The following is a 24,553-nucleotide window of genomic DNA, read 5'->3' on the forward strand; positions in this document are numbered from 1 at the left end:
ACTGGGACGACTTCCCAAAGTCCTCCAACAAGGCCGACATTGAAGCATCATCAATACCGTATTGAAAATAGGAAAGAGATCCTATCTGCCACGTGGTGGAAACAGTGCATGTTGTTAACCGATAGACGGAGACGTAGAGAAACAAATAAATTAATAATAAATCAACGAGGAGGAGTATAAACTTGGCGTCGTGTGAATAAACGCGTTGATTTTTTAAAAAAGAAAAGAATGAAGAAATATTTTGTATTTGTTGCTTTGGCTATTTCGAGTTTAACACGCACAGATGCGCACAGAACTACGAATAATATGGACATCAGGAGAGGATAGTCGGTAGAGTCCTTGGAGTTTCTTGAAATCAAGGAAGAGTGCTCTGATTATCCAAAATAAGAGGAAGTTTCATGCAAGAATTAGGCAGTGATTCCAAAACATTTGAACCCGATTCAAGTGAGAAACAAGCAAAATAAGCATTCAATCATGTATTCAATCTACTAGATATTATGGACATGGTCAGCCGTATTTTGTCATTTGATAACCCAGATTTGGAATCCTCAAAAAGGCCTCGATCCTTCAGATTCGAACGATAATGCAACTCCTGTATCTGATCCCCTCTCACTTTTCAATGTTCTTCTTGGTTCCAAATACATGTGACAATCGTTTTTTCCTGAGCAATAAATACTTCGCTGTTTCCGGATTGATGCATCTTTGCCTTCTTTTTTCAGAAAAGTGGCGAGAAAGTGTTTGGTTTTGAAACCAAGTCCCTAATTTGCGCTAATAGTCCTCAATTTGCAGAACCGTCAGAACTCTGTTCTGGTCGATTAGGCGGCGAGTGTCGGTAAGCGCTCACTTCTAGGCTAGAATAACAGACCGATTTGGCACACACTGCAGCGGTGCATTTGTTGGAGTGTTCAGGCAAGATAAACATCAGTGCACCGCTAATTTGCTTTTGATATTAACACTGGCGCTTGAAGCCGTTCTGAGATTCACGCTGGGAAAGATGGATCATTAATCCCTTTGATATACATTCAATACATAAAATTATGTTTACTCATCTCTCTTTGCATGTGGCCTGCAGAAAGTCATCTTGTTCGATTTTGAAAATCGCCCTGTTTTCGCAACTTTAATCCAATTCAGCCGCACATGAGCTGTAATACGGCTCAGAAGGAGTATGAATCCTGTTGTCCCTAATTTCAAATTTGCGATGGCTCAAAATTACCACGGTTGAGTCTTTTCTCGCTCTGACGATTATTTCGTTAGTGTTTTGGATTAGCCCCCGTTACCCGTCATTATGGCGATTTAGCTCATTAGGCACCCAGGGAAGTTATTTCTATTCGAGCAAAGTGTGAGGGGAGCGCGATTAGTCTCCTGCTGCTTGGCGACAATACAGAATTAATATCACGTGGAACATACTTTTTGACATGGAACTTTTTCCAATTTCATAGTTTGAGTTGGTTTTAAGGGTGTTCTTAGCTTTTTTTCATAAAAAAGTCTAAAATAAATCCCGGTTTTTGAATCATGAATTCTACGGACCAAAAATTAGGGTTCATGTTGAGTTTTAAAAGTTCAGTTTTTTTGGAATATGCGATGCTCATTTCTATCGAAACCGCCAGGTAGTTTCAGGTGGTAAAGAGGAAGTGTTTAGCAGCTGGGCGGGTGTTTAACATTGTCCACAACTCGACTAGTCTATTATATCTTCCTTTACAAAGGCGGCGTCGAGTATCTGGATAATAGTTGAGGCGTTTCCGATTTGGATTAAGATTTTCGCAGAGCCCTGTGTAGTTGGCAGCCCTTGCGCTCAGCCACTTCCGCCAGTAAGGGTCCAAAACCATTTGGCTAAATTCGAAAGACTCCTTTTGTCCACAGCTGAAACGTTTTTGTTGGCGACTTCCGATGATTACTTTTTCATTTGAAAATGGTGCTAGTTGATGTCATTTTCTCATCGTTAACTTTTGTGACGAAGATGTTTGGTTTGTGTATTTGTGTCTGTATAAAATGAACATCTTAACCCATCTAGTATGACTGTATATCTTTGACTATCGCACACTTATAATTTCATGGAGCTGACCATGAATTCAATAAAATCCCCCGTGGATTTGATTTTCTTTGTATATTTTCGCCGGGTCAAGGGGTTCTCAAAGGGCCATTCTGTAAAGCTACTGTAGCAGGTTCGATCGTTGAACATGTATTGTTCGGAAAAGCGGTTGACGAATCGAAGATGACAGGAGCTGTCGGAATGAGTTAGCCATTGTACAAGTTAGCATTGTTAGTTATAGCTGGAACCAATGGCCGATTTTATGCACGAAATACTAAATAACTTTCAATCACTTCACCTGGCTAAGTTTGGCATTGTACGGCCTCGCAGGGTGCTAATCGTAGAAAATAACAGAAAAGAAAAGAACCTCCTTGAATAGCCCAGTTGAAAACAAATCCGCTAAAGGAGACACACTGACACTTTTCGAATTACTAATTGGACTACTGTATTATCAAGTACTGTGTTGATAAATGGCCCTGAGAAAAAGAAGCGAGCAAGTTAGATAAACTCACTTCCGCTCAGCAAGCTTCAAAGGATTACCGGAACATGCATCATTTGTCAAGAGGAGTGAAAAATTAGGGCTCACTGGGAATTAGGAATTGTGAAAAATTAGCAAAAAATGCAGCGCTAGAATCAGATAAGGCGGCACTCTTCCCACAGCTTAGCTCGGGAACAGTGAAAGCGGCCGACCATAAATCCGTTTTGTTTACTGCAAGTGCAATTTTATGGGACTTTACATAACTACTTTTTTTTGCCTTTGAGATTTGTATTTGAAAACAAATTGAGAATGAAGTTTTTTATCAGGCTTATCAATAATTGCCTATTATCATGTAAGACTCAAATGAAAGCTATTAAGAGTAAAAAATTATTGAATAAATATTAATTTTCAAATTGTCGATTTTCATAATTTTGGTTCCTGTAACTCACGATTCGCGAAAAATTTATTTCGAGGAAGAAAAATGGCCAGGTGATTTGAGTATCGACCTTCCTTCCCACTGAGCGCATGGCGAAATTCGCGTGTAACTGTAATGGCAGGTGCAGCTGGATCAATCTCTGGCTGCGAATTCCGAAAATTAGCAGCTATCTTATGAAATCGGAATTCCACTCAATGCAACGTCGTACATGGCGATTTTTGAAATACTGTTTCTCGTGAACTACGTCTCTCTCCTCTTCCTTGGCGATATGGATAATCGTGTCGATCGCGTCCTGAATTCAGAGACACTGGCGATTTTGGTTTCAAAATTAGCAGATCAATCCGGTGACACACCGCAAAAGTGCTCTTATCAAAGCCGGAAGAGACGTCACAGTTATAGCCGCTATACTTTTGCACATCTCGTCGTTTGCGGCCTCCTTGGAATTTTCAAGGCGAGATAGTTGCATGAACACTTCGCAAAATTTTCAGTTAACGCCGAAACGCAGGGCGACCAATTAATTGGTACAAGGCCGTTTAATACCTCATAACTCAACTTTTACTTTACGCTAGAAAAAAATGAACCCCCACTTATGGAGCTCCTTTTTATCGAGGAATTCGATTCCAGCGTCAAAAAAAAATTTTTTTGAAAATTTTTGATTTTAGCTATTGAACGAAGTTTTGAACTCGGATATTTTTATATTCTTTCAACAATAGATCGCCATTACGTCGTTATTCGACACATTTGGAAATTCGCATATTTACTCATATTTATGTTTTAATATGGGTAAAATATGGGGATGAAATTGAAGCTAAGCGTCTGAGAATTATTTATCTCTATCATTTATTCAGTAAATTTGACAGTTTCATTGTTAAAAAGGGGTAAAAGGGGCATACCAATTAATTGGTACGATCTGCGTTCAACCTTGAAAAAATTTTATGCGTTCCGGCGTTAAATACTCATTTAGGGGTCTCAAGTTTTACTAGGTTATCAATTTACATTTTGAAAAGAAGTTTCTACGATTTTGAATAAAGAATATTTCGTTTTATCCTCACCAAGCAGCTTGATAAAGAATTTCTCAAAAACATCAAGAGTTTTTTAAGAAATCATCATCTCCCTTGAGAGCCATTATAGCAATTCTTCCGCTACCCCTGCTGGCCCATTCATTGTCATCGCCGTCTGATCCGCCGATGCTCGTCCTTTTCGAGTTTTGTTTCCGGCTTTCGTCTTTCAAGTTACACGAAGACCGATGCTGCTGACCTTGAGAAATATATTTGGTAAACAATTAAATCGTTTGTGATGTGGAGCAGTGCCCATTGAGCTAGGAACAGGGCGGAAAATCGCTCCGCGCAGCTGACAAGCCTGAATCTTCACTCATCTTCTCGCCATTGGCGCTAGAGCGGCTCCAGTTCCGAACAGCGCCGCCACCGGCTCGTTTAGTCTTCCGGAGCTTTATAAGTCCCCTCTTCATCGATAATAGCATCATTATAATTCGAAATAACTCAGAGCAAAACGCAAAAATACTCAAAACAAAACTTTTTGAAAACCAGAAAAACAGAAACAGAAACCAACAAAAATGTTCAGTCTTTTCAACTCTGCCGCAGCTTTGACTGCAGCGGCTGCTGCTCCAGCTATGCCTTCTCTTTTCCCTTTTTCGCCAACTTCGGTAGCTCAGCTTTGCACCGTCCTCGAAGAAACTGGCGACTACGACAGATTGGCTCGATTTCTCTGGAGTCTTCCCGCTCTTCCACCAATTTTAGACGCCCTTGCTAACGATGAAATTCTCCTCAGAGCTCGAGCAGTTGTTGCTTATCATCAGGTAATTACAAGCTCATGAAAAACTTTTTTTCTAAGAGAACATCTTTAGGGAAACTTTCGCGAACTCTACCGCATCGTCGAGTCCAAACGATTCTCAAAAGCTCACCACAGTAAACTCCAAGAACTCTGGCTCGAAGCCCACTATGGCGAAGCAGAAGCAACTCGAGGTCGATCTTTGGGCCCAGTCGACAAATACCGAATCCGCAAAAAGTACCCACTTCCTCGAACGATCTGGGATGGCGAGCAGAAATCGCACTGCTTCAAGGAGCGCACAAGAACTCTTCTCCGCGAAAGTTACATCAAGGATCCCTACCCAAATCCAACCAAAAAGAGAGAACTTGCCGAACAGACAAATCTGACTCCGACTCAAGTTGGCAACTGGTTCAAGAATCGACGACAGCGGGATCGAGCAGCCGCAGCTAAATCTCGGTAAGCAATGTTATGATACCATTTTCGGGAATAACTGATAAAAAAGACAAAGATTTTCTTTAAAACTTCTTAGCCGTTTCAATTTCTCTAATCGATATTTTAGACTTCCTCTTGACGCCTCTCCAGACTCCGGCACCGCTGGTTCCGTGATCGAAATCCCCTCCTTCCCACCATCTTCACCCGTTTCTTCGACGCTTTCTATCACTCCCGAGAAGAAATTCAAGCTCTTCACTCCCTACGATCTCACTCCAAACGACTCCTGCGGCACTGCTGCTTCCAACCCTTCAGTGACAAGTGAGGAGGAAATTGACTTCGAGGAAGACGAAGATGACGAGCTCGACATCATTGTCGACGAAAAAGACGACGAGAACTTGCAGATCTAAATAACGAATCTGAAATTATTCTTCTATTTGTAAAACCTTTCTTCATTTTTGTACATCTTCAACCCATTCATCCTGTTTTCATAATACAGTCAAATTCTGCATGAAAAATAACTTGTGTTAGATTTGAAATTTCGAAATATAAACTACGAATCTACAGTAAGATCAAGCAACTATTCAAATATGCTCCACTTGTCGTAACAAAAAACATCTGAAGAGGAACCCCGCGGAGAATACCTAGGGCCCACACGCAAAGAAAAAATCGGTGACCGCATGGTTCTATGTAAAAACCACCAATATGAAAAATGTAGCTCTTAAAATTCTGGTCAAGAAAAGATAAAAAAAACTGGAACGCGTAATTGAAAAATCTAGAGAAAAACGCGAAAAACGGACTTCCATATATGGTAATGAAATTTGATCGCATGCCCCTAGGCTACCAAAAATTTTTTTGAGGGTAGATTTTTATGCGCATATTACGATGAGCAAATAAAAACTGGAACGCGTAATTATAAATTTCGAGATATTCGCCTCTAAAGCCGAAAATTGGCCTCTTTGCGTGTGGACCCTAAGAATACCCTTCTTGGCACCTTCACTCGCACTTATCCGCTTTCATTTTTCGATGATTACTTATGTTGAAGAGTTTTTTTCAGTAAAAATCAATGAGTTTGTGTCAGGCGGGCGCTTCAACTCGGACAGATGAGTCTTCCTTGATTTCAAGGCTGAGAAATAATATATTTCATACATCTTTTTCGTTGTCGAATTGCCTCCTGTTTTTCAAAATTCATGACCGGTCTCTTTTTTGTGAATTTAGATTAATCGCGTTATGAGAATCATTTTGATGAAACACAAGAATAAATCTTAATTAGCTTGCGTGAAGATCGCATTTTCAGACTTTTCAATGTCATCAAAAGTAAACTAATAACGGCGTAACCCTAACCCTAACGGTTAGGGCCTAACCCCTTATTTGTCAACTTTTGTGAGCATTACATTTTTTTTTTATTTTGGAATTTTCGCTTTATTTGAAAGATCTTCCGATAGGAAAGCAGATCATCTTCCTTGTTAGAATCTGGTTGAGCCTTTGCAACCAAATGAACCGTTTTTTCGTGTTTTTGCTCCCGTGAAAGTGAAGGCCAACGAAATGACCTCAATCCGACTAGACAGTGTTTCGAGAGACTTGTCGGAGACTTGTTATGCATTTGCACTTTCACTTTAGTGGAATTTCTTGGTCCGGCGTTCTTAATAGTGCGCACTTTCTCCTTTACCGTATAGAGTCTATACGGTATAGTGTAAAGCACGGTTTTCAGTCACCATAATCAGAGATGAAAAAATAACTTTCCATGGATTTCAGTGGATCTTAAACACTAGTCAGCCAAGGTAAAAGAAAAATGTATTTTTATAGTCCTTCCACCTATCCTACTCTAGTTGGTTTTCCTTACAATGCTTAACAATATTAATTGACAATTATAGTAGTACGTTGTAAGAACTTTGTTGTTAAAACGTGCGATAAGGAAGTCAACACATTGAATCCGCCTAGTCAATGTTTTGAAAAACTTGAACGGGGCTTGTTATGCAAAGTGGAATTTCATGTTGCGGGATTCTCAGCAGCCTGTCTCCTTTCCTAAGTTCTTTTTCGTGAGCACTATTGACCATAAGAAATGTGACGGGAATCCGTAAGCTTCCTTCAAAAGTCACCAGAAAAGTATTGAAAAAATTGCACTCTTATTAATTTTTCAAAATTATTTGAGTCATTAAAACGATGTTTTTGGTAATTATCACTTAATTTCCGTTTAAATTTGTACCTCAACTTTGCCAGAGTAGCTTGAATATTCTAACTCTTGAATTTTGAGCCTAAATAAAATACTGTGGTGATAACAAAGGTCGCACGTTGTTGAACAAGCATCCTTTCATGGATTCACGGGGAAGTTTCCAACAAGGATATTGGCTTAGGTAATTCAATAATTAAAATTGCTTGATTTGCGAAATTTCCTTCAGTTGATCCGTAAATATTTTGAAACTCTAACGATAGGTCAGAACTCTACCATTTCTGCCAGAAGGATTCTAGTAAACGTGAATACTAACGTTTTTTAAATAAATAGTTTAATGTCTGACAATTAGATTCCGCGGAATTGAAACCGCGTTCACATGACAAGTACGCAAGTCTGCAAAATCCACTGTTGGCACTTGGCTTCATGTTTGGTATCGTGACGAGCGTACGCGTAATTATAATTGGTCACAATTATAGAACCGATCAAGTTTTTAGGAAAACACGCACCTGGGCGCAAGGTAGGTAATTTTATAATTGTCAATTATCAATTAACAATTGTGGACTCATCCGATTACGAACCCGGTTAAAAATTATCTGGATCGACAGAGATAGCACACGCCATGGCCCATGGGGCTTGATCTTTTGTCCCTTTTCATATTTTTTTTATTTTATATTTGTTTTAATTTATGTTGAATGGGAAAATTGACGTCCGGGAATATTACCAACTACAGTTATTGTATCAGGGTCTCCTTATCTCGTCACAAATAGACACAGCCTGTAGCTACTTATACCGACACATCAAGCTGAACTATTCGTGAACTCCAAGACAGAAAAGTCCGATTATGAATTGATTGCAGAAGAGGTTGTCCGGCTGGTTTTAGGTTGACACTTATTGAACCATTTCGTCATTATTTTCGTAGGAATCAAAGCGCCGTAGGAATCAAATGAATCCCTCCTTGTATAGGAATCTACGAGCGCTGTGATTTTCTGGTCCGTATACGGTAAACGTTCCAACTTTAAATTAAATGGAATTAGAATTATCGATTATTGCAAACGATTTTAGAATATTCAAAAATTTATTTCGACATTGAAGATCGAGTTGTATGTTACTTGTAACAACAAGTAGAAATGGTGGCGCAGTCGACGCAACGTCAGTAGTTTGACTTTATAACCGGAGGGCCTAGTTTCTAATGCTTATAAACGAGGTGCTTTCAGATATTTATTAGAAGAAAAGAGAGATCGTTTTTCTTCGTCGTAAAGATGAAACTTCTATCAACGCTTTTAGCTTGTGCTCTTGGTAAGTAAAACTACTCGTACGGCTAAGATATCATTTCCTTACTATGGGGGTAGATAAAGTAAAAAAAACCGTTTTCGGTCGTTATTTTAATTTTTAGCCGATCGAGGTCACACGGAAGATGAGCTCAACACGATCATCGCTGCCCACAGAATGATTCGAAACGGCCCACTTACCGATGCTGTCTCTAGCAGCTTGTCAAGTGTGGAAGCATTCGCTTTAGAATCCGTTGAATCTTTTGGCAGTCAACGATCCTTTTCTGACGCCGAAAAGATCGTTTCAATGGCGAGAAACATCACCAACCCATCATCCAGCGAACGAGCTGGCTACTCCGATGCTGACGATGAGTGCGATTCAGAATACCCCTTCATCGATGGACGATGCAATCATCCTTCTGGAAACGGACAGCCGCTACAAACTTACGCTCGTCTGCTGCCAGCCTCTTACTGCGATGGATATGGCTCCCCAAGATGCTCTTCCGATGGACAGCCTTTGCCAAACCCACGCGAAGTCTCCGTCTATCTTCGCAGCAAATTCGACCCCGCTGACCGACCGAACAAGAAAACCAGTCATTTTCTGAACGTCGCGGGCCAGTTCATCACACATACAGTCCTCAAGACTCCAGATCGTAAATCGATCGCGACTTGTGGCTGCGAAGAAAATAAACATTGCCTCAACTGGTCGACAGAGAATGATGCTGTTTTCGCGGAGACCGAGTGCAATTTCATCACGCGATCGTCAGTTTCCCTCGGAAACTATGATGGAAATCTCGTTTTGGAGCAGGTCAATCAGCTGACTGGAACATTTCAAGGTAAGAAGATATTTAACAAAAGGAACCAACAAGTAAATCTTTAGCCGGCGTCATTTACGGTTTTTCCGAGCACCATTTGAACGCCCTTCGTCTCCCGGGAACTCCCTTCATCGATGGAAACGACATGACGATCGGCGGCGATGTGCTCCCAAGAACAAAAACAATCAACGCCCGCGACAGCTCCTTCATGAATGTAACAACTCCCTTCGAGTTGAATCCGGGACTCAACGAACGCGGCTACCCGTCTTTCGTCTCTGGTGACCCTAGAGCTTTTGAAAATGCTTTTCTCGGCAGCTTCCACGTTCTTTTCCACAGGACTGGTTGATTTTTTGCTAAGAATGTTTCGTAAATTATTTCAGCGAGCGTCATGACATGTTTCAATACTAAACTTTCATATATTTTCGCTCCATAGTGCACACGTTGTTGACCAAAAACATCATCAATTTTTATGGTTGCAAATAACATAAAAATTGAGATGAACACGACTAAGGATAATTATCAAAAACATTCACCAGCCTAGGCAATTTGTACCACAAACATAACCGACATATTTTATTGTTATTACTAAAACACTTAGATCAAGCCAGTTTAAGACTTCACAATGTAGTTGCACAAGAACTTCAAAACGTTTTCCCCAACGCTGACAACGAGTACATTTTCAACGAGGCCCGCAAATTCAACATCGCGATTCAGCAAAAGATGCTTTACGAAGAAATGATCCCTGCGCTCTTTGCCGAAAACTTGGAAAAATTTGATGGAGGATCACTCAAGTCTTCTGATGTTCCGATCTTCCAGTCTGAAGACAGACCGATTGGACCTGTAGTCTTCAATGAGTTTACTACGTCTGCTTTCCGAATCGCTCATTCCGAGCAGCCTAATCACGTGGTCTCAGCAGACTCAAACTACAACATCACCCGCCAAGCCGAGCTCAAAGACAACTTCTTCGACCCGCATGTGATGATGCTTGACGGACCAGGTGCAATTTGCCGTGGCGCTGCCAAGTTCCAGTCTCTCTCCGCCGGACCATCTTTTGCCGACTCGGTTCATCACAACTTGCTGAAGCCACACACAGCTTCGTTCGGAACTGATCTTTTCGCGATCAACATTGCTCGTGGCCGAGATCACGGAATCGAAGGATACAAAGCTTACTTCGACCTTTTCAAGAAAGATCCTGAATGTGCAAAACTCTACCGCGGCTGGGACGGAATGATGCCAAAATGGCGAAGTCTTATCAGAAACCAATATCGAGAGCGAGAAGAAGACGTCGATCTCTACGTCGGTCTGCTCATGGAAGAACATCTCCCCGGCGCTGCCACTGGGCCAACTGCTTCGTGCATAATGATGAAACAGTTCAAAAACTCGAAAACTGAAGATCGCTGGTTCTACGAAAACGACAATTTCTGGAAGAGTCGCGCCAAGTTCGATCTCGTCAAAAAAATCGACGTCGCCACGGTCATGTGTATGACTTTAGAAAACATGGAAAGCGTTCCTGATATGCCATTCATTGCCGAGGGATCCGAAATTCTTGGACGAAAGAGGCAAATGGTTAAATGCGCGGACTTGCTCAGAAACGTTGACTTCAAAAAATCATACGGACTCGACATCAACAAAAAGGGCGAAGAACTGTTAGACGCCATTGAAAAAGGGCTCAAAGACGCCGGAGCTAGAAATCCGGACAAGAACGTGAAACAAATCAAAAAGATCATGAAAAGATTCGACTGGATGAGCGAGAATGCCAATGTAGTCGGATGCGAGAATCCTGCTGGAGCGGGAATCGGAGCCGGAGACCACTCTTATTTTGACTTCGCTGTTGCAGGAGCTGATAGAAATATTTTCACCTTAATTTCTAAGAAATACTTTTAGGAATAATTTCATTTTACACGTCGAAAAATGATTAAAGATTTTTATCCCTCAAAGACTTCGACATTTGCTACTCGATTAAAAAATACATTGAATTCACTTTGAAGGGATTCTACGACGATTTTGTCTGCCTCGATAATGCTCCATCTCGAAAGCTGCAAAACTTCTCTCGTCACGTGAATAAAGCAAACAAGATTTTCAATAGGGCGAAGGGAAAACTTGGTTGCTTCGGAGAACGTCGCTGATTGCATATTTCTGAGCTTCATAATTTGTATTTTTAATAAATTGAAACTATATCATAAAAGGACTGTCTCTACAATAAGCTGATTTATTTATGAATATGAAAGCATTCAAATCAATAAAACTTATGTACATAACAGAGTGGCAGGAAGACGAGGTATCTAAGACTTGACTGAGACTTGTGAGTGAAGACGAGAAAGAGTGGCAGCGTTATTTCGTAACCTTGTAAAGGAGCATTTACGGTGTTGGCGATTCTGTTAAACTCCGGGAACGCGAGCGATGAGCGTGCCTCCTTTTCAGCACCAGTTCGCTTTCTTGCTCTTCAGTTGGCTCTCGATATCTTGAGTAAGGATTGTATGCTTGCCGATGTGGATGCTCAAACTCTTCAATTCGGGGGCCATAAGACGAGCCATCGTCAATCAGTCCAGTTTCAGAGTTCCAGAAGAGATCTTTCGACAAGTCTGGCATGTAAGCAGGCCTAAAAGATGCATCCGAGCGGCATTCCGGAGCGGTTCCTTCCACTTTGCACACGCATTTGACTCCTTGAGCAGTCGTCCAAGGCTCGTGAAGGGGATGCGCGATAGCCTTGGTTTTTCATTGATAAGTTGGGGATAAAATGAGGGCGACTTACGCTTGTGTTGTCTTCGTAACATGCCAAGTTGCTTTGATCGCGGGTGGTGAAATCTTTAGTCGTCGGGGTAGAGTCGAACTCGTGGTTGTTTCCCGATCGACCAGTTGCTTTTATTCCGAGAGTGATGGTGATCATATATTTTGTTCCAGGTTTAATATTGCTAAATGAGAGTTAATAAAAGTCTCAAACTGATTTACAGACTTGATTCTGGCAGCTTGAGTCATTTCCGAATTTCTTCTTTCGATCGGCTTGTGGCCTACTTGGGGCATTTTGCATTCACCTCTGCACCTGAAAATCAACAACAGTCATTTATGCCAGACTTTATCAAACTTACTCTTCCTCTTCTATAGAAATATACGCAATTTCAGTTATATCATCTCTTTTTGGATAGGGCCATTTCCAAAAGAAAAGAATTTCTGTGCTCAAAACTTGCCGCAACTCTGTATCAATGGCAGGAGCTGCTCTTGTTCGTTGAGTGATGGTTGTTCGTCGTTTTGGGCCAGTTTTGAAGCTGCAATGCATGTCGATCTCGTACTCCGAAAATGGCTCCAGATTCAACAGTTTGTAAGGACTTAATTTGAAAGATCAGAAAAAGATAGAAGATCTGACCGAACCTGTTTGCATTTTCGACCGTTCCAGCAACAGCTCCAGCTGTACTGTACGTTAATTTAATATCACTGCAGTGCCTGTTTGCCTTTTCAAATTCAAGCTCGATGAAATCTTCGCCAAAACTCTTGACCTGTACTTCTCTTACAGTATATCTCTTCGTAACTCTTCGCGATCTGTCACAATGATATTTTTCCGAGTCTTGACAAGAAAGTCCAAAAACGATGAGTCGGTAGTCTCTTCCTGGAATGATATTTTGGAAGACAACTTTTGTTTCGATTCCGACAAGTGGGACGACTTTGGTTTTTGCTGATCCGCCGCCGACTGTTGCAAGTGAGACTTTAAATGACTGAATTGACTGAGCACGGTTTTTCAAGGGTCTTGAGGTCAGAATAGCGCTAGAAAAAAAGAATCAGATATTTCCTGAGTTCTTTTGCTTACGTTATAGTTCCCGCTTCTTCATCAGCAACAATATCAACCGTCGGTTTCGGAATTATTTTCGGAATTCGCTGTTCAATAAGAGTTTCTTTTGAAGCATGAGGCAGAGCTTCGCAAGTATCAATACTCTTCTCGTTGCAACAGCTGCATTGGTTACAGTTGCACAGGTCTTCATTTCCGTCGGAGTAGTCAGCATAGCCATAGTCGCCGTAGGCTTGGTATGGGCCGTAGTTGCCGTAATTGTAAGAATAAGGAGAAGAGTAGGGCAGATTGGAGCCGAAGAGAAATTTGTTGTAACTCGTGCAATTTACATTCTTTACAGCGCTCACCAGAAATCTATTGAAAAAAAATTTACCTGTATTTTCTATTCAATCTTGAAATAAACCTGTATTGGGTGCCCGAATCGACAGTATCTTCGTAACAAAGGACATTGCTCTGCTTCGTGAACTGAGAGCACATGACCTGCGCTGTGCGCGTGATTTCTTTGGGTCGAATAGTTGTGGAAACTCGTGTCGAGCCGCGCTCCTTGATGACTTCGTACTCGTTTGCTCCCTTGATGCCTTCCCACGTGAAAACAATAAAATTGCTCGACAGAAATCTGAGAATTATGTTATCTTCGTTGACAGCGGGCACTTTTGTTACACCAAGAGTTCTAGCAATATCCGATTGTCGGCTCAAATCTCCTTGGAATGCCTCTAAAATGAGCTTAGTTACAGAGATGGGTGGAAATAAACTCACCCAAAGAGAGGGTATAAGAAGTCGATGGATCGAGTTTGCCAAGGGTATATTTTTTGATGTTGTTCTTATTATCAAAATAAGCGAAAATCTTTGTTGGCTGTGAAACGTCGCTGCTCCATGAAAGTTTGTACCGCGTGATTCTTGCTTTTGGAGGAGTCCATTCAAGAGTTATCTCGTCGCTCGTGCACTCAGTCACTCTGAGATCAACAATTGGATCGATTTCAGTTGAAAAGTTGAAAATCGCAGGAGGAGTTTTTATATCTTCGCCAGTGTTCACATCGACTAAAGGGATGACCCCATAGACCTGAAGAATGTTTGATTATTTTTTTTTGTGATTCTAATGGACCTCGATGTTGTATTTTTGTCCTGGATCAAGGCCCTCAATGTCCAAGACCTGGACTTGTTTCCGTGTCTCTAATCCGTACTGATCTTTCGGCAAGGTATATCTCGGGTCGAAGTGATCAATCACTTGTGAGGAGCGAGGATCATACGGATCAGACATAACTCGAATGTGGTAGTCCCTAACGGGCGCATCTGGATTCTCCCATTTGATCGTGATTGTATTTTCTTTTCGATAGTTCATTTCAACTCGCAGCGCTTTGGGACGATCGGGTGCGGTTTGGACGATTGTTGAAAGTGCTTCTGATGGAATTTGTTTGTTATCGACTAGGACTAAGGCTCGGAGCTGGATTTCATATTGTCGGCCGGGTAAAATCATCGGAATGAGGATATATCGGGAATCTTGACCTGTTGGAATTGGGTACGTTTGGGACTCTCTCACGTGATCATCAGTCAAGTCAGAAACATTAACTAGGTATCGGATGACTGCAACAGATGGTGGATTCCAGGTCACACTTGCAGTGTTGTTTCCATGGAGCTTGACGACCAAATCAGTTGGATTTCGTGAAAGTACTGTTCCTTTTATTTCGGCAAAGTTGGAAACAAGTCGATGACCCCGCTCTTCAAAAATTGAAGCAACTTTGATCGTGTATTCTTGATTTTCTTCCAGTCCCAAGCTCCTTGTCTGATAAATATTACACGGATTCTTGTGGCGGTGGGGGCAATAACGAGTCGCCCCGTGATGCAGTCGGTCGATTTTACTCGTTTCTTCGTTGATGAGCTTGTTATTCTTCCATGTTTGCACCTTGAAATGAGTCACTGGCCCGTCTGGCTCTAGCCATTGAAAATCAAGTCTTCCGGAGCTTGTACTCGTGATGAAAATCAATTCCATCGGGGCATCGAGTTTCGTAAAGATCGAAATTTGCTCACAACGTCCTTCTTGTAAACTGTCATCAACTTCCACAAGCGCGGAAATATTAACGGAATATTCAGTTCCTGGCTCTAGTCCGCTCGTCCTCCATGTTTGCTCGTTTTTATTGGAAACGTGGTTGATTCTGTTGATTTGGAAGCCATGATTTATGTCGATTTTGTATTTTCTGATTTCCACATTTTTGTCGAGAACAGGTTTTTTCCAAGAAATAGCGAAGCCGTCTTCATTGGTCTCAACGAGTTGAAGAGCTCGAGGCGGCGGAATCGATGTCAAATGCTCACCGAACGCGGCATCGGAGTATTTTCCATTTCGTTTTGCTTTCACATTCACTCTTAATAAGTTTGATGAGCATAATTGGAAAAAAGAACTTTTGACTTTTCTTTTTGATTAATGTGTCGATTACCTGTAAAGTGTTGCTTCTGATAAATCAGAGAAAGTAACTGATGTGCGTCCCTTGTCAACCCTCTCGTGCTTGATGACTTTTCCAGTCTCTACCTCAAGACATTCAACGAGATACTCTTCAACATAAATCGCGCTTTTGCGGTTCAAAACACAACTTTAATTTATCTCAACTATTAAACTGTTTTTGAACTGTGCCTTGGATGCCACGTGACTTCAAGTTCATTTTGTCCTCTCTCGACAAAGTCAATTTTAGACGGTTTTGGAATCGCAGTCGCCGCAGTGATCGAAGTCGCCAGCGATTTCAGCGGCGGTTGATTGTTGCGCGGAATTATAGCAGCGACAGAAATATCATAGTCTCGTCCAGCTACGAGCCCTTTTATCACCAGATTTTTCTCGCTTGTATTTTCTGCTTCCGGCGCGCCTCCCTGCTTGCTTTTGTAAATGACTCGGTACGACGGATTTTTAGTTTGACTGTTGTCTTTCCAGATGATGTGGAGATAGTCGGAGCCCGAGTCGACCACTTGAAGACCAGAAATAGCTTCAGGAGGCATTTGGAAATTGTAAACGGCTTGTTCAGACATCCCGCCCTTGTCAGACACGCCTGTGAGCTTGACACTGTACATGTCCAGTGGATACAGTTTGTTAAATACAAAGGACCAAACTCTTTGGCCATTAATCATCTTCTGATTGAGACCGTTTCTTTGATTCACAACAAACTCTGGAATGAAGTGAGAAGGCTCCGAACTACCGACGAACATTCGAAACTCATTTACATCGCTTCTCTCAAATTTATCCCAAATAAATTCCGCTGACGTTGATGTGATAACTCGAGAATGTTTGAAATTTTGTGGCGCGATTTCTAGCGTTTTGAAAGCAACAGACTCTTTCGGTGACTCCCCACTATTTACGATTGCCACAACGTCGATCACATAATTTTTGAAGGGTCGAAGATTCGTTAGTTTTCTATAAGTATCTCCCCCTGGAATTTCTTGTGAGTTGCCGTCTTGATCCGAGACCCTCCATTTCTGAGGAAAGCCATCTCTCGGTGACCATCTAATGGTTGCTGTGGTGGAGGTTACCTCTAGAACTTCCAGGCCAGTTGCTCCAGCCACATTTGCAGGTTGCATTTCGATTTCACGGACAAATACGTCAGATTCTATCTGCTCGTCGCCGAATCGAACTATCGCTACTGCTGTCAGTTTTGAGACGCCCGATGGAATGTTGGGAATCGTCAGAGTTTGTTCAACACCAGGTTGTAGATTTTGATTCTTGAAAACATCGACATTGTTGAGTGAAATCTTCACTTGGACGTTTTGGGCGTTGTTGAGCGAGGTTCTCCATTTGATTGTTGCTCTCGGGAAATCGCTTTCGACGGAAAGAACTTGCGGTGCTTCGGGTTTTGTGTACGCGAAAATTGGTTGCTGGTTGGTTCGACCGTTGAGGGTGTAATCTGCGCGAATGCGGTAGCGTTTACCAGGAGTGAGGCTCGTGAATTGAACATAAGAATTTCTTCCCTGCATCCAATGATTTGTAGGAAGCTCGGTTCCTCTGTCAGTTTCGAGGTAAACAATCACATTCCCTGCCAGAGGTGGCAGCCAAGTCACAACAATCGTGTCTGTGGACCTTTTTTCGACAACTTCTTCGAATCCATCAACTCGGAGAATGGGCGGAATTGTCTTCTCAATCGAAACTTCCCCATTTTCTCCAATCAATCCAGTAAGAGTCAATATGGACTCAGAGTAAGAATTCACGCCGCTAAAAACCACTTGAGTTGCAAATTTGGGAGCAGTTTCTTCTAGCGGCTCATTATTGTTCCAACTCAACTTGGCGACCCATTTTTCAATGGAGGGCATTCGTAACCAATTCACAATCAATTTATTTTCTTCCCGGTTTGTTGAGAGGCGCCTTTTCAGGGTTTCGAAGATTTTCATTGCCTTTTCGAGATTGATTGGTTCACTCGGTTGGTTTGATTTTGAGCCATTTTGATCCTTGGCGAAAACGGAGATTACATTCGGTCCTGATTTTCGGACAGGCATTGTGAACGTTTTGCTTCGAATATTGTGCGATCTTTCGTTGTATTCAACTACATAATCACTTGTCGACCCGGTCCAGCTTACTTGAACCATTGGGTCGTCGTTTTTATCGGCAAAGACCCGGTAGTTCACATCTGCGATTGACAAGGGCTTGGTGTGGAAAGTGAGTTCTCTTGGGGCAGAGCGCATTCCATTTTTTTCGACAAAAATTCTCAGTGTATATTGCGTAGATGGAGAAAGATCTTTCCACTGAAAACTAGTTGAACTCGGATAAAGTGGGATTTCCTCAGATGTTCTGTATGGCTTCTTTTGAAGAATGTAGCCCTCAGCGTTTTTTACTGGCTCCCAGGAGATCTCAGCTGCCATGGCGTAAATCTTTGAAGCTCGAATATTTCCAACTCGTGGGGGAGGGTCGATTTTTGTCGAAGCGGTAGAAACAGGAACGACTGAGTTTTCATTTTGAATGCTGAATCGGAAAGAAGCTGGTTCTTCTGCGCTGCCGAGGACCATCACCTGAGCTTCATAATCATGACCTGGATTGAGTTCATTGGCACGAATCGCGTAAAACTGAGTGTTTCGCGTTACCCAATCTGGCCAAGAGCGGCCAACTTCGCGCCATCGAAGACGATAAGCGACATTTTGATCGGATTGAAAATTTTCCTTGAACTTCCAAGTCAAATTGTATTGACTGTTTGCCGGGCTTTTACTTCGTGAAGTGAACATCAAAGGATTCGGAATGTTAACTCGGCTCACGACTTCGCCAGCGTCAAGTCGATTTGCTCCCCAAATTTCAACAGAACAGATGTATTCGCCTTCTAAGTCTTTGTCTGGTCTCGTGAGTTCAAGATATTGCTTGTTCTTGTTCCATTTTGGGGAGTATTTTTCGAAGTCGTTGTCGAAGGCGTATGAGTATTGACTCGTCGCTTCGTAGAGCTTTCTTCTTTGGTTTTTGTTTTTGATGAACCAGGTTATCAATGGATCCCCTCGCGAAGAGACGGTCCTGTCGTAATCGCAGTGAAGCTTGATCGTGTCGCCTAAAGTATCGACATTCGACGAACGGACATCCAAAGAGCGAATATTTCGTTTATTCACGCAATTTGGCTCTCTATTCTTGGGTGGAAAGCAATAAAATGAGATTTAGGTTAACTTGCCCGATTTAAATAGTAGTTTGCTCGCCCAAGTCCTGTCATGAAAAGAGAGACATTTACAGTAATGAACTTGGCCGTTATGAATTTCATCCCAAGTTTCACCGATAGGCTTGTAGCTGCCTGTATTCGTCTTGCAATAATTGTTGTCTGTGCAATGCCATTTTCCATTTCCTCCGCCGGTGCATTCACAATATTTTGGCCGAGAATCTCTGTTGTCGATCCAAGTTGATCCAGGCTCGTATTTTCTGATTTCGTTGCCAAATTGGTCTGAAAACATTATGAACAAAAATTTATTATGAAATGAAGGCTTACATTCGCAAATGTCTGGATACACGCACTTCCACTGAGTATCCGGGAAGCAAGTGCAAATCATTTCTTTATTTGTCGATTCTTGCATCGCCTTCCATTTTTCTCCCACTTTGTAGCTGTGCTTGTTGTGGACGCAGACTTGCTCGCAGAAACCGTATGATTTGTCCTTATCGTAATTGGAAGTGGTGGCGCACCATTTTTGATGGCTGCTCTCGGTTATGCCTTCTTCTGTGCATTCGTTGAACACTTTTCCATTGTAGAAAAAGGGAAAGTGGCAGAGAGCGGATTCTAAGAACGTGAAAGCTTCTTTTGTTTTCAAGACCTACCTGAGTTGCCATGAACAGTAACAATCGTAGCCGGGTCATTCTCAGTGTATTCTTCCTTCGTCTGAATACAGTAGCCCCAGTCGTTCTGAGACCTTCCAATCTGACAAAACTGCTTGCCTCCTCTAGGCGCGCAATTGAACCAAGCTTTTCCATTGTAAAAGAACGGAATGCGACACTCTTTGATTTCGTTGTCTTCGTTGAGTGCGTGAAACTTGCAGTCCGCTTGTTTTCCGTTGCATTTGCACAACTGAAAGGGAAATATTTTTGAGTCAGTCGAAAGAGAAAAGTTTCAATCAGGGAATTTCTTTTGTTCGGAAATGGCGACTGGAGTCATCAATTTGAATTATTTGACTGGCAAAACTCGTTGATGGAGATTAATTTGTCGACTTTTAGGCGTCTTTACGCTACATTCCGACGTTGACCGCATTTTTATTGGAAAAAGAAAAGAATTGAAGAATTGATCTTTATTTACCTGCATTCCTCCGAAATCCGGATTGTACTGTAACCAGGACTGTTCATTCGAATACTTTACTCCGTCTAAATCTTTAAAAATGGCTTGAGAAAACAAGCCATAAATCATTTTTACGGTTTGGCCGTATTAATATGTTCCGGATATGTATCGGATCTGTTCGAGCTATTTTTAGATCGTGTGAGCTATTTTCGTTTTCAGCCGCAGATGCGACACGATTTTAAAAAAATTATTCTCAAGACTGGCCTTGGCATCCTATTTGGCGATTGCGATACTGAGGAACATCGGGGGAATTGTCATCGGAGCATTCGTAGTGTCCATTTCCTTATTTAGGTGCACTAATGATTCTTTTACTGAAGACCAAATCGATTGACCAATAAAAATGAGGATTATGAAACTCGTTAACGAGACTAGTAACTATAGCACCAAACCCTTCGCAATGACAAACTTGCGATTTGCCATTACTGTTGGTCGATTTCCAAGACTCGCCTTTGTGGTAATTCGTCGATGTCTGCTTATCAAAGCATCTGTCGCCGGTACTGCAGCTTGTCGATACTTTTCTACCATTGGCGACGCAGATACAGTCGAATTCTTGCCCGTTTGGCTTGGTCAGCAACCACTCTTCACCGACCTTTCGCCACGTTCCCAAAGCTGAGTCTTTTTCGATGCAAGTTTCGTCCCGCAAAACGCACTGTATGCTCCCTCTTCCTTGACCTAGACATCGGCACATCTCGATTTGGCCACTTGGGGATCTTCGATCAAAGGTGTTTCCAGGCGCGACATATTCTTGAGTTCTAGTGTCGAAGCAAAAGCCTCTTTTTGCGCGACTGTCGTTTTGTGGCAATGTGTACTCGGATACCTTCAACGGGTTAAAAATAAGAAGAAGCATGAACTAGTTTTTGATGCAGTTAAATTTTGATTAACCCTAACTTTCGCTGGGCTTCAACATTTTGCACTAATAGGAGCGCATAAAGTCCAGTTTTCATTTGATCTCTTCTTTATCTGCAGAATTCCGAAATTCTCTGAGATTTTCTTTGTTGTCTTCAAGTTAGTCTCTTTTATTCTTTGAGTGATTTAGTAGTTGGAAAAATTCTGCTCCGGTCGGCTTCATAAAAGTACTCCTATCGTGGCGCTAGAGTTAGATAATTGGTTTTTCCCGATTCTGGTAGAAGGGTTTTCTTTTCGCGCGCTCACTCTGATTCGACCTAATTTGAATAAACAAATTCAAATTGGCCAAAGCCAAATTCTCGTCTAAAGGATAAAGTGGGATGATGACCCTGGCTTGGCGAGGAAATCCGGGATTGGAAATGTCAAAATCGTAAGGCTTCGTATTTTTGACAGACGAGAAAGAGACGAGCAGGAATGTGATGGATGGGTTAGGCGCCGACCAGTGGTCGCCATGATTGACGCAAATCTGATCAATTAGGCACCTTTAATAATCCATAAAACTCGAAATGATAATAACAGCACTTCCGGACAAGCAACACCTTCAAAGAACAACAACAAGCAAATTGTCCTCTAACAAATATATTTTTCAATTCATTCTAGGAGAATGACAACATTTTTCTTTTAAATTTTAGTCAAATTTGCTTATTCAGTGAAAAGATTACGACTTGAAGACAACAAGGACTCTTCAAGAACTCCTCGAAGAAAAGCCCACTCAAAATTTTTGAGTCAAAAACTATCATTAAATCTTCTTCTCTTGAGTAATCGTGTTTTCTTCCTAAAAAATAAAACATATCCCAAAATGTTCTCTTTGAAATTTGAGAAAAAAAAATCAAAAAAGTTACTTACCTTATTACCAATTACATAACAAAACTTTTCAACCGGAAGTCTTTGATTTATCATATAAATCCTTTTTAAAATGACAACGCTTTTTACCTCAGAAGAGGAATCAGTCCTGAAAGTGGAGCTTCAACCTGGCTTCATCGGGCCAAAAAGAGAAAGACGACACATTTCTGTCGGAACATTCTATGGAGAGACATTTTCAATCGGCCTTTTCGCCGCCCTCCCAAACATGTTTTTTACTCCACTGGATTTGGCAAAAGTGCGAATGCAATCTAATCCGTTCAAAAATACTTCGATCCGGCAAGCTTTGAAAAACGGGAAGATTTACAGAGGAGTCAGTGCTTACACTCTCCAGGCTTGCCTCACAGCCGCCACGCGGTTTACGTCGTTTACGTTCATCACTTACGAGTTACAAGAACGAGGATTCAAATATGAAACACCCCAGAAAGTAGCTTCAGCTGTAGCTGCTTCGATTTTGGGCATTTTTGTTGCATCGCCGATGGAACAGATAAAAGTGGTGCTTCAACGGCTAGGGTGGGCAAATTTTTTGAGCAGAAGATCGATGATCATTTTCGAAAGTTTTTTTTTCTATTATTATTTACTAAAAACTTTGGAAATCGTTTTTAATTCGTCCAGAACATCACTTCCAAATTCTTTAATTTGAGAATTTTGTCCACCCTAGTGTAAAGAAGTCCTAAACCGATAACACTTGGAAAAGCAGTAAGCCATATTGTTGAAATGAGAGGCTACAGTGGCTTCTGGAGAGCCTTGAAACCGAGACTTATCAGAAACATTATGTTTGATTCGATCAACATGGTCCTTTTTGCTCAAACAAAAGAATATCTCGACAAGAAAAGGTAGAAAAAATAAGTGAAGATTTAATTAAACATATTCAGACCGAAAGATGAGCATGAAGGTTTTCTGGATAAGTTCATGAGACTTTTGGTGATTGGAACTTTTTGCGGCACGATTTCTTGCATGATTTCTTATCCATTCGATTCAATGGCGCTTGTTATGAACCAAAGGCCCACTCTCAGGTACCAAGAGTTTTCTTCTTTGCCTTATCGCTTTTAGTTTCGTGAACTCCTTTCGAATCTGTCGGCAAAAAGGCTTTTACAACGGAATATCCGCGCGCTGCTCCTACATAGGAATTCAACTTGCGCTTTCGTGGATTATTTTCGACGCTTTGAAAACTGCCCTCGACCATGACCTGGCTATTGTTCAGTCTTTTTCTAATAAATTTTCTATATAAAACTTTCCTTCTAGGTTTGTTTGACTCTATAATTTTGATAAGAAGACGTCATTTTGAGTGTTAGTTAGTTTTTGTATATTTTATTTCTCGTCAAAAGATTAAAAGTGCACAGAAAAGATTTTAGCAGCAGCAGCATTTTCGTGAATCGTTATTTTGAAGCTAGTTTTCCTCGTCGAAGGCTTCGCTTTTGAGATTGAGCAAAGTGACAACGAAGTCTTCCTCATCTGATGCATCGTCTTCTTCTTCTTCTGAGAGTTGGATATTTTCGACAGCTGCGTTCGCCTTGATATTGTCGATTATCTCGGTCTCGGATTTGTAGAGCCGCATCTTTTCTTCGAGTTTTTGTTGAAGCTCCGTGATTCTTTCTTGAAGATCCATGATGTCCGCCGAATGCTCGCGCCTTGCCTCATTGTGCTCCTTGAGTAATCGCATGTAGCGTGATCGCTTCTCCGCAATCTTGTCTTGTCCTGCTGCGTTTTGGGAAAACATCGGACGAGAGCCTTCATCGACACTTGGAACCGAGAAGCTTTCTTGTGTTTGGGGAGCTCGTTCTTTCGTAATCGTTGCTTCTTTCACTTGATTGTGTTTTGTTTGGCCACGTTTGCGGGTAGAGACGGTCTTTTCTCCTGGTAAGGCTTTTTTCGCTTTCCTAAAAATCAAATTAGTATAAATTCTTCATCTTTGTGTACAATCATTATCATTTCTTTACTTACTTGTAATGATATCTTCGCATGTTAAACCATTTACTGAGATAATGGATCGGGACATCAAGTTCGGAAGCAAGTTCTTCCCTTTCTTGTCTTGTTGGGTACGGTTGCTTCTCAAATGCTTGTCTCATGAGTTCTTTTGTATTTTCGCTGGCGATATAAGATCCTTTCCTCATGACGTTCTTTTTCTGCGTCTATTTTTGTCTTAATGGATTGATGTTTAGATTTGACTTGTAGATTTAATTCACTCCCTTCATATATACCCACTGTGCTCGAATAGAGGGCGCTGTCATACAGTGTAGTGGTGATACCAATTAGAGGATCATTAACTATCTAATCCACGCATTCCCTCTCCCAACTCCCGCTGTGCCACCAACCATCTTACCGACTGTATCTCCCGGCTCATCCCTTTGCACAAGTTCACAGCCTATATAAACTGACCTCCAGTCCGAATAAACTATCAGTCTTCTCTACTTTCGAGAGTTCTCTTTCCTCAATTAGTTCCCACTATATTTTGGTGACTGAACTCTTCGAAACCTACAAGCTCCCGAACCGCTCGACATTTCTCTACACGAGATTTTTAATCAAGAGATACATCATCAAATATTCTAGAGATCAAAGAGATATCAGGAAAGGGGAATTTACATTTAGAAACTAATTTCTGTCGCCTATTCTGACTGATCATAGGCACAGATTTATCATTATGAAACCTAAAAGCATATTAAAGAAAACGAAAATAACGGAAGATAATTTTCCAAAATCGATCCTACTAGGATTAGGCACGGGGGTTAGGACCGAGATTCTCGCGCGCCTTGTTAGACAATATGGAAGTTTATTTAAATATGAATCGACTACTACTAAAGAAGAAATGGTCACTTTTTTGAAAACAAAAGGCTCGT

The 24,553-nt window shown here is 41.4% G+C and overlaps 5 protein-coding genes across 5 annotated transcripts; 3 read left to right on the top strand and 2 right to left on the bottom strand.

The window, feature by feature from the left end:
* Positions 1 to 4,442: 4,442 nt before the first annotated feature.
* On the top strand, positions 4,443 to 5,660 carry LOC145696080 (homeobox protein SIX6-like). Its single transcript, XM_081773067.1, has 3 exons — positions 4,443 to 4,759; positions 4,808 to 5,187; positions 5,291 to 5,660. The coding sequence occupies exons 1-3, from the start codon at positions 4,517 to 4,519 to the stop codon at positions 5,568 to 5,570; spliced, it is 903 nt and encodes a 300-aa protein (XP_081629193.1). The 5' UTR covers positions 4,443 to 4,516; the 3' UTR covers positions 5,571 to 5,660.
* A 2,911-nt stretch (positions 5,661 to 8,571) lies between these two features.
* LOC145696421 (immunomodulatory peroxidase-like) lies at positions 8,572 to 11,595 on the top strand. Its single transcript, XM_081773451.1, has 4 exons — positions 8,572 to 8,629; positions 8,727 to 9,437; positions 9,482 to 9,754; positions 10,033 to 11,595. The coding sequence occupies exons 1-4, from the start codon at positions 8,593 to 8,595 to the stop codon at positions 11,298 to 11,300; spliced, it is 2,289 nt and encodes a 762-aa protein (XP_081629577.1). The 5' UTR covers positions 8,572 to 8,592; the 3' UTR covers positions 11,301 to 11,595.
* A 31-nt stretch (positions 11,596 to 11,626) lies between these two features.
* On the bottom strand, positions 11,627 to 20,018 carry LOC145698092 (fibronectin-like). The gene is made up of 15 exons (XM_081775297.1): positions 19,911 to 20,018; positions 19,439 to 19,685; positions 19,116 to 19,400; positions 18,832 to 19,070; positions 15,818 to 18,765; positions 15,624 to 15,776; positions 14,297 to 15,551; positions 13,951 to 14,254; positions 13,598 to 13,907; positions 13,216 to 13,548; positions 12,783 to 13,172; positions 12,503 to 12,739; positions 12,370 to 12,456; positions 12,169 to 12,328; positions 11,627 to 12,122 (listed from the first exon to the last, which is right to left on the bottom strand). The coding sequence occupies exons 1-15, from the start codon at positions 20,016 to 20,018 to the stop codon at positions 11,775 to 11,777; spliced, it is 7,404 nt and encodes a 2,467-aa protein (XP_081631423.1). The 3' UTR covers positions 11,627 to 11,774.
* Positions 20,019 to 21,771: 1,753 nt separating this feature from the next.
* LOC145698094 (phosphate carrier protein, mitochondrial-like) lies at positions 21,772 to 22,971 on the top strand. The gene is made up of 4 exons (XM_081775298.1): positions 21,772 to 22,229; positions 22,385 to 22,552; positions 22,592 to 22,732; positions 22,962 to 22,971. The coding sequence occupies exons 1-4, from the start codon at positions 21,772 to 21,774 to the stop codon at positions 22,969 to 22,971; spliced, it is 777 nt and encodes a 258-aa protein (XP_081631424.1).
* Positions 22,972 to 23,039: 68 nt separating this feature from the next.
* On the bottom strand, positions 23,040 to 24,326 carry LOC145698664 (uncharacterized). The gene is made up of 2 exons (XM_081775880.1): positions 23,661 to 24,326; positions 23,040 to 23,596 (listed from the first exon to the last, which is right to left on the bottom strand). Exons 1-2 carry the CDS (start codon positions 23,828 to 23,830, stop codon positions 23,107 to 23,109), a joined length of 660 nt encoding a protein of 219 aa, XP_081632006.1. The 5' UTR covers positions 23,831 to 24,326; the 3' UTR covers positions 23,040 to 23,106.
* Between the last annotated feature and the right edge of the window lie 227 nt (positions 24,327 to 24,553).

This window comes from Oikopleura dioica, chromosome 2 (genome assembly GCF_907165135.1).
Source record: "Oikopleura dioica chromosome 2, OKI2018_I68_1.0, whole genome shotgun sequence".
Lineage (NCBI taxonomy): Eukaryota > Metazoa > Chordata > Appendicularia > Copelata > Oikopleuridae > Oikopleura > Oikopleura dioica.